The sequence below is a fragment of the Mya arenaria genome, chromosome 3 (assembly GCF_026914265.1).
Source record: "Mya arenaria isolate MELC-2E11 chromosome 3, ASM2691426v1".
Lineage (NCBI taxonomy): Eukaryota > Metazoa > Mollusca > Bivalvia > Myida > Myidae > Mya > Mya arenaria.
In genome coordinates this window covers 27,037,127-27,056,654 of record NC_069124.1, presented here as the reverse complement: position 1 = coordinate 27,056,654, position 19,528 = coordinate 27,037,127, and the positions used below count along the sequence as shown (strand labels likewise).

The following is a 19,528-nucleotide window of genomic DNA, read 5'->3' as shown; positions in this document are numbered from 1 at the left end:
AACTTCAAGTTTCAACCGACATCTCAGCTGGACGACAGGTGATTCAGCTTCTTAGTTTATAAAGTCACTTCAAATGTCAACCGACATCTCAGCTGGGCGACAAATGTTTCAGCTTCTCAGTATATATAGTCACTTCAAAATTTCAACCGAAATTTCATCTTAGCTGGACGACATCTGTTTCATTTTCTGGGTTTATATAGTCACTTCAAATGTCAACCGACATCTTAGCTGGACTACATATGTTTCATTTTCTGAGTTTATATAGTCACTTCAAATGTCAACTGACATCTTAGCTGGACGACAAATGTTTCAGCTTCTCAGTTTATATAGTAACTTCAAATGTCAACCGACATCTTAGCTGGACGACAAATGTTTCAGCTTCTCAGTATATATAGTCACTTCAAAATTTCAACCGACATCTTAGCTGGACGACATCTGTTTCATTTTCTGAGTTTATATAGTCACTTCAAATGTCAACCGACATCTTAGCTGGACTACATATGTTTCATTTTCTGAGTTTATATAGTCACTTCAAATGTCAACTGACATCTTAGCTGGACGACATATGTTTCATTTTCTGGGTTTATATTGTAATTTCAGGTGTCAACCAACATCTCAGCTGGACGACAAATTTTTCAGCTTCATACTTTATATAGTAACTTCAAGTGTCAACCGACATCTTAGCTGGACGACATATAATACAGCTTCTGAGTTTAGATAATTACTCAATTTTGAAGCTACAAAACGTGAAGATTTTACTTTTCTTTCACATATTCATTTTATAAGGTTATTGTATTATTTAAGAAACAGGTAAATACAATTTTAATATATTTGTAGTATTTTTATTACCTCCGTTTAATATATAATATCATTATATAGTAGCTTCATTATCGTGTTATCTAAATATGCAATACATGCCAAAATAATAGAATGCTTAATACATGTAAATTAAACATAAAAATAATCTCGACACATCTTTGCATCCTCATGATGGATGGTTTTTCTATAATTAACTAGCAAACATTGTCATATGTTAAACTACATAAAAATATAAAAAAAAGACCCATCCGAGTCATTTGAAGACCATTACATTTTCAATGAAACAATATCGCGTATAAATACAATCAACGTAATATCTCACACATAAATAAAGCCAATACACATGTACCACTATGATGAACGCAGGAAATAAACGGACGTGCAAATACATTTTGACATGGTTTCGGATTGGTGCAAAATAAAGAACATGGCAATACATTCAGTAAAAACAAGTTGCATGTTGCTGGGTTCCAATGCAAAGTTGAGGAATGCATATGCACTCATATTATTCGTAGACAAAGTACTGTTTGAAAATGTAACTTCGAAGAAATTTCTTGGAATTGTTATTGAGTCATCATTGTCATGGAATCTGTAAGATGACTTTATCTGCAAGAAAGTAACTGCAAATATAGCCCTTTTTAAAAAGGCTCAATTGCTTTTTAACGGATCAAATGAGAAAATTGTTTTATAAACCGTATATACCTTCTATGTTTGACTAATGTTGTAGTATTTGGGGGAAAAGTAAACAAACGCATATCAGACGAATAAGCATGATTAAAAAAAGCTGCAGAAATAATTATCTTTAAGCCTATGAGAACGCCATCGCATGAATTATTTATAGTATTAGAATGGCTTCAATTTGAATACCGTTGCAAATATCAAACGGCTGTTATGGTATATAAATCTATTAACAATCTTACACCGAGTAATATAAGATACATTATTCAGATATCTAGCAATACTCGATATGGATTACGATCTTCTACGCGACAAGACATTGCTCACATTCGACATAAAACATACTACAAAAAACACTCGTTTGCATGTTACAGTGGGAGAGTTTATTACCTTTCACCAGAAGGAGCAAGAAGTTCTGTTTAAATCATCAACTGCAAAAACCAAAATGCAAAATTCCATAGTTTAGTATAGTTTATAAATTATGTATATGTCGAGTGAAATGTTAAATAAATGTGTGACTGTCCTACTTACTCAGTTAAAAAAATGATGAGAATTCTTGTTAACATTTTGGTTCAAAATGGTGTATTTTTACGCATTGATGTGTTAAATTAGTGTATTATATTCAAGGTTTCTTTACGTCTTCGTATTAAATTTTATTACGTACCATATTGAAATAACAAAAATTTTTGCTTACGTTTGAAAAAAAATGTAATGATGCTCTTTAACAATTTGTTTTTTTGCGGTACTCAAATGTGTTTTCTTATTTATATTCGTGTGTGTGTGTGTGTGTGTGTGTGTGCGTGCGTGTGTGTGTGCGTGCGGGCGTGCGGGCGTGCGTGCGTGCGTGCGTGCGGGCGGGCGGGAGGGCGGGCGATCGGGCGGGCGCGGGCGCGTGTGTGTGTGTGTTCTTTCAGAAGGCCGCATTGTAAAAAGGACGTGTGTTAAGTTTATTTTTAATATGATGCCCATGTCACAATGTGGTACCTTCTTTAAAGTTATTATTATTATTATTATTATTATTATTATTATTATTATTATTATTATTATTATTATTATTATTTTTGTTATTATTATTATTATTATTATTATTATTATTATTATTATTATTATTATTATTATTATAACGATTGACTGATTCATACATTCATCATTCGATATAATTTGTGGAAATCAGCACCAGTGTGGTACTGTACAGTCGGTACCCGTTGGCTCGATATCCCGAGGATCGGACAAAAATACTTAGAGCGTCGCGAATATCGACCCAAGCGGGAACGATTACAAAATGTAAAACAAAATCGGTCCTTGACATTTAGTTCGAGCTATCGAGGACATTTAACCAAGCGATATCGAGCCAACGGGATTCGACTGTATTGTGACTTCAAGTAATCGTAATATAATTTAATTCCTATTCTGCACTATGATATTGCATTTCTCCGGGGTATAAACTAGTCCCGGTATCGGTGTCAGGTCTGCACTGCCTGACAGTGAAAAGCGGCACTGCTGCATGAGAGAACAAAACAAAATGAAGAGGTTGATGTAAGATAGCTGTTCACCAACACATCGCCTCCGTCCGAGGCCAAACTGAAGTGAGTGTCCGAGTAATGAGCCATTTATTTTTACGCTCTCAGTCAAAAAACACTCGGGTCGAAAGTTGTCAGGATCTCCCCAGACCTTTGCTTCGTGAGAAACGGAAACATATTAAGGATGTCGACGGTGTCTTTGTCAACGTGGAAACCACATAGCTTGGAATCCTTTATCGCGTAGTGCGGCAATGAAACCGGAACCATCGTAACAATGCGCATGACTTCTTGAATTACTGCTTCCGTGTATACAAGGCGGGGCTTATCTGCGAGCACTGGCGGCCGGTTCTGCCCTACGACGCTATCAATTCCTTCTTGGACACAGCCCTGAACGGCCGGGTATGCTGCCATGTACAACACAAGCCAGCGTATCTTCTTATGTGTGGTGTCAAATCCAGCACTCTGAAGGCAAACAAGGACAAGATCAATCGCAATTTTGTCAGCTCATACCCGCATTCATCGTCTTGTTTCAGTTTCTCGGCGGCATTCAGAATAGCCAGGTGGACATTTAAACACCCGCGAAAGTTTAATTCGTTATGATTAAGCCTAGGTCCAAACTATATTTCTTGCAAACTAGGAAAAGTACAACACAGTTGCGATTTGCGAGTGACAGGTAGAGTGTGATGACACGAAACAGAGTACAAGATGTCATGAAGTGAATTCTTAATTATCAAGAATGCGCGGAGTGAGCGTAGTGAACGGGTCCTTCTTAATTATCAAGAATGCGCGGAGTGAGCGTAGTGAATGGGTCCTTCTTAATTATCAAGAATGCGCGGAGTGAGCGTAGTGAACGGGTCGTTCTTAATTATCAAGAATGCGCGGAGTGAGCGTAGTGAACGGGTCCTTCTTAATTATTAAGACTTCACTTCATGACATCTAACTGACATAGAATACAACCCCATTCGTCATGCAAGTTGATGCAATATTTACCTTTTCACAAAACATTTACATCTATATCGCATTCGGATCAAAATATACATAAAACCATGGACATGGTTTGGATATGGACCCTGCTATAGTATAACTAACAAAACCAAATAAAAACAAAAAAGTCATAAAGCAGTACGTTCAATACGACAGTTTTATCATAACTTAATGCTGAACAATGAACATGCTCCTTTTTATTTCTGCTTTTTATAGGATAGAAAACACATTAGTTTTATCACGACAAGTAACAATGTTTTATTAAGGTTAACCATGTGTTAGTGTATTTAACATATTAATTTAAAGATAATATCTATATCTGTTTTATATTGTTGAATTATTTGATTATGTTTGCAATCATTACATTTTTGAATAGCAACAAAATGGCGATCATACTTAATTATGATAAGAATTATGTAAAAAAAGAGGTAATAATTTATTTTTTTAACTATTATAAATATACAGCAATTTTATTTTAATTTGTTTCTTAAATAATAAAATGTCTAAAAAACAAAAGTCTGAATGAAAACTTTTGATATATTTAAACTAACATTTTGTAACTTGAAAATGAAAATGAAACTTAAACATAAGCACTTTTTATTAGTAGTAATGGATGGATTACCTAAAATTGTTTAGAATAATTAATATTCAACAGTTACAAATAGACACTTATACACTTATACACTTTTTATATTACATTTTATTTATTTTGAAATAGGTGCATTTAATTCAACCCATACACAGCATTGTTAAAAGTTTGCTTTTTGTCAGAAAAAAAGCTATAACTTGTTTTCGGCAGGTCAGATTACCGGTAAGCTTGGCATCGATTGAAGCCTATTTCATTGGATGAAAATGTATCAAATATCAAAGTTTAAACCTTGGCTTGTAAATAGTCACAATAATGAAATAAATTTTCTTAAAGACAGCCCAAATACTAATGTATTTTGTATATGACATTTGTTTGTATGAAAAGTTTGTATCTCAATGCAACATTCCTTGTGTTTTTGCCAACAATGTGGTATTGTTTTTATAATTTTACTGTAAAGTAATAGCAGTTGAAAAAGACTCCTTTTAGAACCCTCAACTTAACAACAGCACAATTAGTTGGTATAAGAATAAATGAATAATCAGGACTCTAAACAAATCTGATAAACCCGTCAAATTACAAAAGTTAACAGTAGAATATATAACTTGAGTTAAAGAACAACTAATGGAAAACCTGAGTAATCAGTGCATACATGTATTACCAAATTATATATGTATGTACTTTCATCTATATGATGTACCATATGGTTCAGGGTCACCTTGTATAAAATAGAGGTACACCTCTTTTTTAATAAATTAACCCCTCTATGGTTAGGGCTTCCCACTAGAGTCTTTCTAATTTACAGGTGAACATCTTTATTAAGAGATATAGGTCTAAAAATAACAGAAGTTCATCAATTATTCTCTATTAATGAAATAGAGGTGTACCTCCAGAGGCTAATCCATGATTTGACATAAGAGGGGGCGTAACATAGGGGCATACAGTTTTGACTTGCGCTCATCCCTCATGACCAAAATTAAGGTGTTTTAGGGAGGTTTCCTGTTATTCCCCCAAAAATAAATGAAACAATTTTAATCCGAAATAGTGCATTATTTGCATTATATTCGGTATTATTGTCAGCTTAAAGTGACTTTTACACTAAAAAGGATATATCTAAACAATATCATAAACTAGTTATCATAAGCACTAACGCTAGAGAACACATTTTTCTTTAATAACTCATAGGGGGCATTAGCGATTACCAAAGACAATAGAACCCTTGTGTACTTAATGTGTACACCTCTAAACAACTTTTTTAAGCTGTAAGTTCTCTCCTACAATATTAAGTAAAAGGTCGGCAGCATATGCTTGAATTCTCCACCCACTTGACTTTGCATGCGCACTTCAACTACATTGACCGGGTAAAATGCTGTACTAAAATGCTGGGCAAAATGCGCCGAGGAAATCTCCGCTCACAAAGTCGAGTACAACTCGTTCACCAGTGGACTCTATCCTTGCATAGGTTTCTAACAAATTATCTCTTTCTAGGAATAATAACACATTGCTTGGACCATTTTTTATTAAAATTGTTGAAAGCCCTCTGTAGAACTCTTTCACTCCATACGTGAGGTAAAAATTCATACATGACTACTTGATAGCACGTAATTGTGGTTATTAGAATGGACGAATTTTCCAGCAGATTGTCATTACAGAACACTCTTTGGCCTCATAGTTGTGCGATTTCCTACTTCTTGACATATCAGTATAAATGCATCCTTGGGAGACAGCAAAGAACAAGGTCAACCTCATATGTGTATCGGATGATTGCGATTTTCTACTTCTTGACATATCAGTATAAATGCATCCTTGGGAGACAGCAAAGAACAAGGTCAACCTCATATGTGTATCGGATGATTGGCAGTAGGCGCACCTTTAAACACGCGCGAACGCTGAAATTCTTAATGATTAAGCCTACTACTAAAAGGTTGCCTTTCGGCAATATCATTGGCGTAAAATGTAGATTGTATTCTAATTGCAATTGCATTGGCTGTAAATGTAGGTTGTATAATAGTGTAACAGACTGACAATTTAGTTATTCTAATTCATGGTCTACTGTCTTACCATTATTTTATTCTCACCGTCTTTAAAGAGGACTAAGAGATAGGTAGCGTACTTGGAATCCATAGCGCTTACCTTTGTCCTTGTATTGTGACATTGCGCCGGCATGTCTGGGTCTGAACTTCTTCTCGATGAAGTGGTTTCTTCAAGACGTGTTAGAGATAGTGAGTGGACACGAAATTATACACACATGGTATGGCTACAAAACAAAATGTTATGTGACACATGCATACTAGCAAAGTTAACCATTACTAAGTGTTATTCTTCAGGGACTCGTTCATGGTTTGTAAAATACACTTGTTTTACTGCGAAAAAAGAGTGTTAAACCTTATTATTGATGGATGAAACACCTTCAACAATTGATAATTTATGCTCAAATAATGTCTACGAAGTCCCCAATTTTAAAATGCGTTACTTGCGCGATTCAACAAAAGGCTATAGCATGATTGGTTGATTTACATTATAACGCGATGCAACCAATGCTTTTAATAAAGGTCTAAATTTCCCTCAGCTTCGAATGAGTGTCCAAGGGATAGTTGATAATATGTTGTTTTTTGGTTGGTTTTCGTGAGATTATCGTCGAGGGTTCGCATGACTCGCATGAACGAGTCTCTTTCAGTTCCATCGATGCAAACTATTGATATATGCATAACTCTTGGTTGACTTAATATTTTGAATGCAAAATATGGCCGTGTTATACGTCGCTGGCTTTATTAATCAACCGTTCATCAGTATCATTGAGAGCCTCCTACCGACAAAGTTTTATTAACCCTTAACAACATGCAAATATGGGAGAGGGCCGTTATTGGTGTTGTCAAAACTCGTGGTCAAATCTATTTGCACTTTATAATGTCGGTTTCAATTTTGTGTCACACCTTAAAACATATGTTTTCGTACATAGAAATATTATCTATAATGCGTGTAGGATTTACTTCATACAATGTCATCTTGCAACTAAAAATTGCAGAAGCACACAATTGATCCAAATAAAACTTCAGTTTCATGTTATAATCATGTTTCGCAAGTCATTATGACATTGAAATAATAGTAAACTCCCTCTTTGACTAGCCCAAATTGAACATGGGTGAGATCTTGACTGTTGATCTCCAGCGTTTTGCACCTGTTATGAACAGAGTGTTGCACCTAATATGCACTCATCTCTCAAGAATATTTAAAATACCGACATTCATGGATTTAAAGCCGAGCAAGCTAAATTCGTTCAAACGAACGTACTCACAAACGAGAAGTCGACCAAATGCCATTGAGTGTGACCTTGACTTACATTCATATGTATGGCATATTGTTAATATTTGTTCAGTGTTAATAAATGCTGGATAAAGCCCAAATCTTTCTTGAGCGGCAAAACCATATTACGTTGATGTGTCAGCTCGAGTTTATATAGAATCTCAACCGACATCTCAAAAAAGTAAGCTGGGAAACTCATGCTTTAGAATTTGAATTGATATAGTAATTAGTCACTTCAATTCCCAACCAATATTTTGGCTGGTACGACAGATGGCTCAGCGTCTGTGTTTATAAAAGAACTTCAAAAGTCAAAAGACAACTCAGCGAGGACGACAGATATTTTAGCTTCTGGAATTATATAGTCACTAGACACTTCAAATGTCAACCGAGATCTCGGCTGGGCGACAAATGTCTGAGTTTATATAGTAACTAGTTACATCAACTGCCAATCAACATCTCAGCTGGGACGACAGATGTTTCAGCTTCTGAGTTTAAATAGAAACTTTAAATGTCAACCAAGATCTGAGCTGGGACGACAGATGATTCAGCTTCTGAGTTTATATAGTAACTTCAAGTCTCAACCGACATCTTAGCTGGACGATATATAATTCAGCTCCTGACTTTATGTTGTAATTTAAAGTCTCAACCGACATCTCAGCGACAAATGTTTCATCTTCTGAGTTTATGTAGTAACTTTAAGTCTCAACCGACATTTTAGCTGGACGACATATAATTCAGCTCCTGAGTTTATATAGTAACTTCAAGTCTCAACCGACATCTTAGCTGGACGACATACAATTCAGCTCCTGAGTTTATGTAGTAACTTCAAGTGTCAACCGACATTTTAGCTGGACGCTATATAATTCATATTCTGAGTTTATGTAGTAACTTTAAGTCTCAACCGACATATTAGCTGGACGACATATAATTCAGCTTCTGAGTTTATATAGTAACTTAATTTTAAAGCTACAAAACGTGAAGTTTTTACTTTTTCAACAGATTCTTTTCGATAAGGTCATTGTATTATTCAAGGAACATATAAATACAATTGTAGTATATTCGTAGTATTCTTTATTATCACCCTTTAATATATCATTTCATTATTGTACCGTCATTATCGTATTATTCAAATATGCAATACATGCAAAAATAACAGAATGATTTATCAATGTAAATTAAACATAGAAATAATCTCGGCACTGTACACACCTGCATGATGGATGATGACTTAATTAACTTGCAAATATTGTCATCCGTTTAACTACATAAAATTAATAAAACCCATCCTAGACATTTTAAGACCATTACATTTTCAATGAAACACTATTTTGTATAAATATTAACAACATAATATCTCATACATGAATAAAGCAACATATTTATTTACCACTTTGTTCAACGATATACTAATATATACATTCGATATAATTCGTGGATGTGAGAAACTCCGTTTATATACACATGAAAATTAACAATTTAAGTATATATGCATGTTTGTCGGCTTACAAAATATATCAGCACCAGTGTGGTACTGTACAGTCGGTACCCGTTGACTCGATATCCCGAGGATCGGACAAAAATACTTCGAGCGTCGCGAATATCGACCCAAGCGGGAACACTTTAAAATTGTAAAACGAAATCTGTCTTTGACATCTAGTTCGAGCTAGCGAGGACATCGAACAAACCAATATCGAACCAACGTTTATCGACTGTATTGCGAATTCAGTCAATCGTGATTGAATTTAATTCCTATTCTGCACCATGATATTGCAATTCTCCGGGGTATAAACTAGTCCCGGTATCGGGGTTAGGTCCGCGCTACCAGACAGTGTAAAGTGACACTGCTGCATGAGAGATGAAAACAAAATGAAGAGGTTGATTTTGGCTAACTGTTCACCAACACATCGCCTCCGCCCGAGGCCAAACGGAAGTGAGTGACCGAGCAATGAGGTGTTGATTTCCCCACTCTCAGTCAAAAACCGCTCGGGTCGGAAGTTGTCAGGATCGTCCCAGACCTTTGCTTCGTGGGAAACGGAGAACATATTAAGGATGACGACGGTGTCTTTGTCAACATGGTAGCCACAAATCTTTGAGTCTTCTATCGCGTAGTGCGGCAAGGAAACCGGAAGAATCGTAACAATGCGCATGACTTCTTGAATGACTGCTTCCGTGTATACAAGGCGGGGCTTATCTGCGAGCGCAGGCGGCCGTTCTTGCCCTACGACGCTATCGATTTCCTCTTGGACACGGCCCTGGACGGCCGGGTATGCCGCCATGTACAACACAAGCCAGAGTGTCATCTTTTGTGTGGTGTCAATTCCGGCACTCTGAAGGTCAAACAAGGACATGATCATCCGCATTTTTGTCAGCTCATACCCGCCTTCATCGTCTTGTTTCAGTTGCTCGGCGGCATTGAGAAAAGCATCGGTTATATCGCGTAAATTGTCCTTATCAAAGGTTTTGTAGTGTTCTTCTACTTCTGTTAACATAATTTTGTCTGATTCGCATTGAAGGTTCCGCAGCGTTTCAAGTTTACCTGGCATAACATATCTCAGCCAGGGCATGACGTCAATTGGGCTTCCGCTTCCGGTAAAACGATTAATCTCCTCTAACCCGTTTGCAATCACCCTGACGTGTTTGTCTTTATCTACTTGTTTCGACTTCCCATACAGTATCTGATACATAATACTTGCCACAGCAAATTGTACATCATCTGCGAGGGAACCAGCTAATTTTGAAAACTTTGCGACAAGAGTCTTCCCTAAGTTCTTGGCCGCAGTATCAACGATTTCTTCTACGAACGATTGTCTTGTATATGTAAACATTCTCAAGGCTTGCGCTAATAGTTTCCGTTGCTTAACATAGGCAGGAGAGAAAGTTCCAAACGCGAAATCCTCGTCTCCAGTCCGACTACGGAGCACCTGTGCGGACACAAAATCGGGGCGGCCTGAAAACGCATCCCCAGCCGTTAGCGTCGCTTCTTTCACGGCAGCGTAGCCATTAACAACGATTGCAGGCCAGCTTCCCAAACGTATCCTGTAAACGTCGCCGTATATTTTACGCCACGCCATGAGCTGCTTAGGAGGGAATTTTCCAAGCAACGGTAGGTGCCCGACCACTGGGAATCCCCAGGGTCCGTCTGGATACTTCCGGTCTGAGAAAATCCATTTCTGTTGTATGTAACAATAGGATAATATAAGTCCCAGAATAGCTATAACAATAGCACACAAAGAATTAAAATCAAGCATGTTGGCAATAAAAGACCAATACGAATTTAATAACACGTATAATGTTCATACACGGTTCAAATAATAAACTTACATCCAAATAGAAATTTAAGTAGTGAGTTGTATCTGATGATAATAACAATCTCACGATTTAAAGATTAATTGTAAAAATAAACTTTCTCATTGATGCGCGTCAGGTATGCTCAACTGATATAAACATAATCATACGGCCAAATTACAAAAGTTAGTGTTTAGAACATTAAGCTCTTTCTCTACCGTTATACATTACATCACTCGTGCAGATATCTTGTGATGTCTTTAGAATATGCTTTATATGCACAGAACATGGTAATTAACAACCGATGTAAAAATAGCTTACCGAAAAAGAACCTTAAAGGTACTCGCGCATGTTTAGGGACCAATCTTTTTTACAGGTTATGCGTCTAAAACCACATGTTTCCTTACTATGATATCAAAATTGCAGAAAAATACAATTGTAGTATAAAAAGGTATTGAGATTTTATTGGAGTGTGAACCCAAACCGATGATATTTAGAAAAAAATAGAAAACTGACGCCACAACCACTTGGCCACCAGAACCTCTACAAGAGTGTTTGATGTTTTGCCATTTTAACAATACATTGATAACACCACGTGATGTCAATCAGCCAATCAATGAATATTGGGGTATTCAAGTGCGATATTTAAGTTAAAAGATAGCTAAAGGGTTCGAGCTTCTGGAGTCTTAGTTTTAACACCTCTGTTAATGATTTTCACATTTAATTTCGTCATTCAAAAGAGTACACTTTATAAAAAAAAATCATGAACGAGTCCTTGTAATAGCATTTTAGATTTTATTTGTGAAAAGCACGTTAATTTTTCAATAAATATCAATCATAACGTTTTTTAAATGTCTTCGCCTTGCTTTTCGTCCACACTAGATAGGTTTTTCCGGTGTATTTAATCATGCTGAAAATTCCTATCTGGCGTCAATTATGTCAGACGAGTCACCCGCAACAACGCGCCAATTCTTATTTCTTTTATTTTTCGGATTATGAAAAGTGAATTTGTCATTTCAATTTATTTCGTATAATTGTATACAAAACTATTAATTAGGAATGATTTTTAGAGGAACTATTGCACGCCAACTGTGATCTTAAATTACTACGCGTCATGAACTCAGCGAACAAGCCTCGTAACCCGCTAACGCGCGTTATCTCGTGTCGGATTTGTCTATCCGGACCGCAAACATAGAATGTATATTACTAGTATTATTCTGTCCCACGAAGTTTTACGTTATAAGATATGGAATTGATTTTGGTTGATGTGTCATTGCGTTGAACATTAATATTAGTGAAAATATTTGAGGCTTTTAACATTAACATAGCGTATAAGCAAAAGTAAGATTACATGAATTAAAATCTTAATGATTGATCGTAGCGAACGAGCCCTTCTTAATATTTAAGATTAATTCAGGTCATATAGCTGACTTAGAATACAACCTCATATGCTGACACATTGTCAACGCAAAATCTGACGTAGGGATTGGGTATCAGATGAGAGGCAGTTGGTGGACTTTTTAACACCCGCGAAAGGTGAAGTTCTTAATTATTTGGTCTAAAACTTAATGGTTCTTGGCATATCAGTATAAATGCATCCTTGGGAGACAGCAAAGAACAAGGTCAACCTCATATGTGTATCGGATAATTGGCAGTAGGCGCACCTTTTAACACGCGCGAACGCTGAAATTCTTAAAGATTAAGTCTACTACTAAAAGGTTGCCTTTGGGCAATATCATTGGCGTAAAATGTAGATTGTATTCTAATTGCAATTTCATTGGCTGTAAATGTAGGTTGTATTATAGTGTAACAAACAGACACTTTTGGTTATTCTAATTCATGGTCTACTGTATTACCATTATTCTATTCTCACAGTCTTTCAAGGGGACAAGGGATATGTAGCGTTCATGGAATCCATAGCTCGTACCTTTGTCATTGTATTGTGACATTGCGCCGGCATGTCTGGGTCTGAACTTCGTCTCGATGAAGTGGTTCTGTAAGAGGTGTTAGAGAAATTATACACACATGTTATGGCTACAAAACAAAATGTTATGTGACACATGCATACAAGCAACGTTTAACCATTACTAAGTGTTATTCTTCAGGGACTCGTTCATGGTTTGTAAAATACACTTGTTTTACTGCGAAAAAATGTGGCAAATCATAAGAGTGTTAAACCTTATTACTGTTGGATGAAACACCTTCAACAATTGTTAGTTTATGCTCTTCTACGAAGTCCACAATTTTAAAATGCGTTACTTGCACGATTCAACAAAATGCTATAGCATGATTGGTTGATTTCAATTATCACGTGATGCAATGCTTTAAATAAAGGTTTAAATTTCCCTCAGCTTGGAATGAGTGTCCAGGGATGGTTGATAATATGTTCGTTTGTTGTTGTCTTTCGTGAGATCATCGTCGAGGGTTCGCTTCCCAATAAAACCAGTTTCTATACTAAAATGTTATTTTTTGGCAATTTCTTTAAAAAAAAAATAAAAAAAAAAAAATAAGATATGTGTTATTAGATGCATTTCCGGGACAATCATTGTAAGTGCCAAAACATGAACGAGTCTCTTTCAGTTCCATCAATGCAAAATATTGATATGCATAACTCTTGGTTGACTTAATATTTTGAATGCAAAATGTGTCCGTGTTATACTTCGCTGGCTTTATTAATCAACCGTTCATCAGTTTCATTGGGAGCTTGCTTCCGACAAAGTTTTTTTTAACCCTTAACAACATGCAAATATGGCAGCAGGCCGTTATTGGTGTTGTCAAAACTCGTGGTCAAATCTATTTGCACTTCATAATGTCGGTTTCAATTTTGTTTTAAACCTTGCATTGATATTTTAGAGTAAGCTGGGAGACTCATGCTTTAGAATTTGAGTTGATATAGTAATTAATCACTTCAATTCCCAACCAATATCTCGGCAGGTACGACAGATGGCTCAGCGTCTGTGTTTATAAAAGAACTTCAAAAGTCAACTGACAACTCAGCTAAGACGACATATGTTTTAGCTTCTGGAATTATATAGTCACTAGTCACTTCAAATGTCAACCGAGATCTCGGCTGGGCGACAAATGTTTTAACGTCTGAGTTTATATAGTAACTAGTTACCTCAACTGCCAACCAACATCTCAGCTGGGACGACAGATGTTTCAGCTTCTGAGTTTACATAGTCACTTCTAATGTCAACCGACATCTCAGCAGGGACGACATATGATTCAGCTTTTCAGAGTATATACTAACTTCAAACCTCAACCGACATTCCTGCTGGGACGACTGATGTTCCAGCTTCCCAGTTCATACAAGAACTTTAAATGTCAACCGACTTCTCAGCTGGTACGATAGAGGTTTCAGTTTCTGAGTTCATATAATAACTTCAAATGCCAACCAACATCCGATATGTTACTAAAAGTTATTATGAATGATCCTATACGGATACATAGCTACTGATTACATTGCACTCGGAGATTAACAATCAATCACCATGTCCCTAAATTATCAATAAACTCATCGAAACTAAACTATCATGAGTTGTTAACACGTAAAGATGTTGAACAGTTACATTGTATCTACTAAAGGTAATCCATCCATATTTAATACAAAAATTGCTACTGGTAAACTTTCGTTTCAAGTTGTAAAAGTGTATTTTAAAAGTTTTCTTACATACCGTTTAATAATATCATTATGCTATTAACGAAACAAATAAATACAATTGCTATTTATATATATAGCGAGAGAGAGAGAGAGAGAGAGAGAGAGAGAGAGAGAGAGAGAGAGAGAGAGAGCTACATCGAATCCAAGGCAATTTTCTGAATATCTTAAGGATCATATGATATTTTATCGAGTGTAGGACAATTTCACCCATCACCACCGGACAAAATCCCTCCCACACAGTTTTGTATAGGTGGACATAATTCCCCCATCAATCTTTCAAGGCGGAAATAATCAATCCCATCATTTTTACAAGACGGACATAATCCCCCTCATCAATTTTTCAAAACACCTCTCAACAAAGTCAAAATAAAGTTCATATTTTCAATATATCCATTTTTTATTTTATAACATATGTTTAACGTATATAGAAAATAATGTATTATCAGTCATTACATGTACAGGTACACATTGGGAGCGAAAATATAGGTACAGCAAACTCGTAAGGAACAAATGCTTAAAAATGTACAAATTGTGGGCGAAATTATATAGGTACAGCAAATTCGTAAGGAACAAATGGTTAAAAAGGTACACATTGTGGGCGAAATTATATAGGTACAGCAAATTCGTAAGGAACAAATGATTAAAAAGGTATACATTGTGGGCGAAATTATATAGGTACAGCAAATTCGTAAGGAACAAATATCTAAACAAAGTACACATTGGGAGCGATATATAGGTACAGCAAACTCGCCAGGAACACAATTTTGAAAAGTTACACATTGGGAGTGGATATATAGGTACAGAACACTCGTAAGCAACAAATGTTTAAAACGGTAAACATTGGGAGCCACGATATAGGTATATATCACTCGTCTGGAACACATTTTAAAAAATGTACACATTGGGAACGAAAAAATAGGTACAGAACACTCTTCAGAAACCAATGTTTAAATATGTATACATTGGGAGCGAAAATATAGGTACAGAACACTCGTTATGAACCAATGTTTAAAAAGGTACACATTGGGAGCGAAAATATAGCTAGAGAACGCTCGTCATGAACCAAGGTTTAATCAGGTACACATTGGGAGCTGAAATATAGCTACAGAACACTCGTAAGAAATCAATGTTTAAAAAGTTACATACTAGGAGCGAAAATATAGCTACAGAACACTCGTCAGGAACCAATGTTTAATCAGATACACATTGGGAGCGAAAATTTAGCTACAGAACACTCGTCAGGAACCAATGTTTAATCAGGTACACACTTGGAGCGAAAATATAGCTACAGAACACTCGTCAGGAACCAATGTTTAATCAGGTACACATTGGGACCGAAAATATAGCTACAGAACACTCGTCAGGAACCAATGTTTAAAAAGGTACACATTGGGTGCGAAAATATAGGTACAGAACACTAGTCAGGAACAAATGTTTAAAATGGTACACATTGAGTGCGAAAATATAGGTTTAGACACTCGTAAGGAACATATGTTTAAAATGGTGCACATTGGGAGCGAAAATAGGTACAGAACACTCGTAAGGAGTATATGTTTAATGAGGTACAAATTGTTAGCAGAAACATATATAACCCTCAAAATGAACAAATGTTTAACAAGGTATAAACTAGAAGAAAAGCCTTACAAAAGTTATAACCCTCGAAATGAACAAACGGTTAATGAGGTACCAATTAATAGCAAAGAAAAAATGCATATTAAAAGAAGTAAAAGAGTGAGAATTATTCAAAACACATACATATCAATAGCATTTAAAATCACATAACAGTTGTATATAATTTTCAAATGTACATAAATTTATTTCAGAATTTCCGATGTATCCCGTTATGGTAGGGGTTTATTCATATGGTTTTTGTTTCCATTTACATTTCTCACAATGAAATTACCATCATTATTCTCTCACAATTATCTTTTCAGTTGCCCCTCTCAAGTAATAGCGGTCATGCGTAAACGGTGATAATCTGTTTTTCACAATTGCAATTATTACAACTTGCGAATTGTGAAAGTATGACATCGAGGGAGTTATAAGGTTTTGCGCATGATTTTCGTATTTTGGACCGGCAGTGGGGCTCGAATCCTCAATTTAATTAATTTTAATCTATCGTTAGTATATTTTATATGAAAATAGAACGAATAATGGTCGGAACAAAGCCTCGACCTCGACATCGCTAGTTCTTGACAGACCGTCTGTTCGAACTGTCGAAGTTTAACTATATATAAAAAACAGCAATAAATTGGATAGCTTTTTAGATTACACTCAACATACATAAGCCAGAAACTGGTCAAGTTGAGCCTGCATTATTCTCCTAACTTGTCTCGAATGGCGTTTAGTTCATCATAAATTATTTCACGGTGAATAATGGCTATTCTTACATCAAACGAACTTGCGTCGTCTGTGTACTGATGTGGCCCTTTAAAAAGTACTTTTGCAAGCGGATATTTTGCCTTCAACATGGTGATTGGTTTAACGAAGCTTCTGATTCTGATTCTAAAAGCTTTAAATGGGTAGCTTTGGGGATGTGCGTCCATTGTTATTAAAATGATTAACTCAGAGCCATTAAAGGACAGAGTACCTTTATGTAGTATTTCATAAAGTGTGTTAGCAATGGAAGAAGAAACGCATTTTGCGACGAGATCCCCGCATGAGTAAGGCATAGAATGGATCGACCATTCAAAATGCATGTTCTGTATGGGATCGGTGAACAATAAACGGTTAACTTCCTTCCGAATAGGATATGTGGAATTCAGTTGTGATCTGATAGTTTGAAAATACTGCCTCACTGTGGAGTCCCCCATGAAGTAAACTCGTTTCCCAGCCATGCAGCGTCTGAGGGTGTCCGTATCCCTGACCTGCTTGTGGCGGCAGTGTAACATTCTCCAGCCTTGGTTTACCCCCAGTCCTGTTGGGTATGTATCTTGCCACGATAACAGTGCTGGTCGATTATTGCACTCAGTTTGCTCTGGTTCGAAGTAAAATTCACTTTTCACTTCAACAAAGTATCTTTTCATATTCGAATTCCAATTCGATTGGGAAATATTCAATGAATATGTGCTATTAAGTATTTCTGCAACTGGACTAAATATTTCACCGGAATCGTTCTTTTTAAGTTCGTTTATTTTTCCCCTTTGCCATATAGCTATCGGAGAACTGCAAGATAGATGTCGACTTGTTGGATGCCCACAATATATTGTCATGTTGAAATTGTGTTTGGTAAGGTTGCATATCTTATCGTAGCCAATAACATGCGGCACAGCAGAACATGGTGTTTTTTCTGTAATGTTTGTTTCCTGAAATATAACCGACACACCATGAGGCCTCTGAAGGGAATACGCGGAATTCCCATACAGAGTCATAGCCAAGAAACGCCTGCATGTATTTTGGTATTTAGCAGCAATGATGGCACGTATCTCCGTAGGACCCGTCCATAACACTTGAACAGAGGCGACGTACGTTCCATCTCCGTTGTCGATCACCGTACCAGCAACGACCACAATAGGCTCTCCATCTTTGGTCGCCATCGAACCACTAGGTGAATGCTTAAGTGCCCGCACTGTAACCACATCGCCCCCGCGACTTCTCGGTCGTCCTGTGACGTCATGCAAATGGACCAACACGTGCAGTTCGTTTGTTTGTTTGTTGTGACCCAGCAGGGACAAGTTTGAATAACGTCCTGACGACATTTCACTAGAGGAACCACACGCTGTGTTTGCATCTTTACCTGAAAGAGAGAACAAATGCTGTATGTATGTTTAAGTATGAAATTATTTTCACTGACACATTTACATTGATGATTTTCTGCTGATGCGTTATGCTTGCATTTAATTTATAAAATTATTTTCTGATTGAATTACCTCATGGGATCTGACAGATTTGCATCCAGACTCCCGTTCAAACATATATCTTAAAACATTTTATTTTGCGTGAATGTTAGTGTTTCTATTTACTTACTTTCAAGCTATAACTATCAATACCTTACATTCAAAAATAAACTAATCAGTGAAATAATGTACGTATAGATGAATTCTGAAAGCCGTCTTAGAGGCAAAAAAGTGTTATGCATTAAGACATGCTTCTGACTGGAATATCTTAGATTCTCTCGGTCTGATAATCTATGAAATAAATCCAATTAATATAATTATAATGCAATGTCGTAATCACTAATTTTAAAGTATTTATAATAGTGTCTTATTAAAAACCAGGCACATGCTATTATTTTTATTTATTATTATCATTATTTTTGATGTTATGTTAACAGTATATAAAAACATATGTCTTGTTAGTTATTACATCCCTCATCATTATTAAAAAGCCCGGGAATATAAATTTATTTTTAGATTGGTGAGGCGTGGTCATAGGGGTGTGGCATAACAACGCACTCTGACCCTGTGGTGTGTATTTGAAAATTCAAATTTTAAAATCGAATTCCTTCTTCTGAATAATCAACCGAGGGACAGATAAAAGCCACTCAAATACACATTTTTTTAATTTCTTTTGACCAGTTATCATTCATATAACCAAAAAACCCAATAAAGAAAAAAGTTTTTTTAAGAAAATATCTAAATCGTTAATTGGAATTTATCCAATAAGTCAGTGAGAATTGTCTCCCGGCGACAACAGAAATATGTTTTAAACTGACAGTTAAATTAACTGGTTGTCTGATGAATTAATTTATGA

At 36.1% G+C, this 19,528-nt stretch overlaps 3 protein-coding genes across 3 annotated transcripts in view; all 3 read right to left on the bottom strand.

The window, feature by feature from the left end:
- Positions 1 to 3,125: 3,125 nt before the first annotated feature.
- Positions 3,126 to 6,742, bottom strand: LOC128225901 (cytochrome P450 2J4-like). Its single transcript, XM_052935800.1, has 2 exons — positions 6,701 to 6,742; positions 3,126 to 3,479 (listed from the first exon to the last, which is right to left on the bottom strand). The coding sequence occupies exons 1-2, from the start codon at positions 6,740 to 6,742 to the stop codon at positions 3,126 to 3,128; spliced, it is 396 nt and encodes a 131-aa protein (XP_052791760.1).
- Positions 6,743 to 8,952: 2,210 nt separating this feature from the next.
- LOC128228746 (cytochrome P450 1A1-like) lies at positions 8,953 to 11,193 on the bottom strand. The gene has a single exon (XM_052940239.1). It carries the CDS (start codon positions 11,136 to 11,138, stop codon positions 9,633 to 9,635), a length of 1,506 nt encoding a protein of 501 aa, XP_052796199.1. The 5' UTR covers positions 11,139 to 11,193; the 3' UTR covers positions 8,953 to 9,632.
- A 1,914-nt stretch (positions 11,194 to 13,107) lies between these two features.
- The window catches only part of LOC128225900 (uncharacterized), a 108,475-nt gene continuing 102,054 nt past the window's right edge, over positions 13,108 to 19,528 (bottom strand). Inside the window, exons 6-7 of the mRNA XM_052935799.1 lie at positions 17,427 to 18,572; positions 13,108 to 13,169 (exon numbers count right to left, since the gene is read on the bottom strand). Of these exons, the coding sequence (XP_052791759.1) occupies positions 13,108 to 13,169; positions 17,427 to 18,572 (1,208 nt within the window). The remainder of the gene's footprint in view (positions 13,170 to 17,426; positions 18,573 to 19,528) is intronic.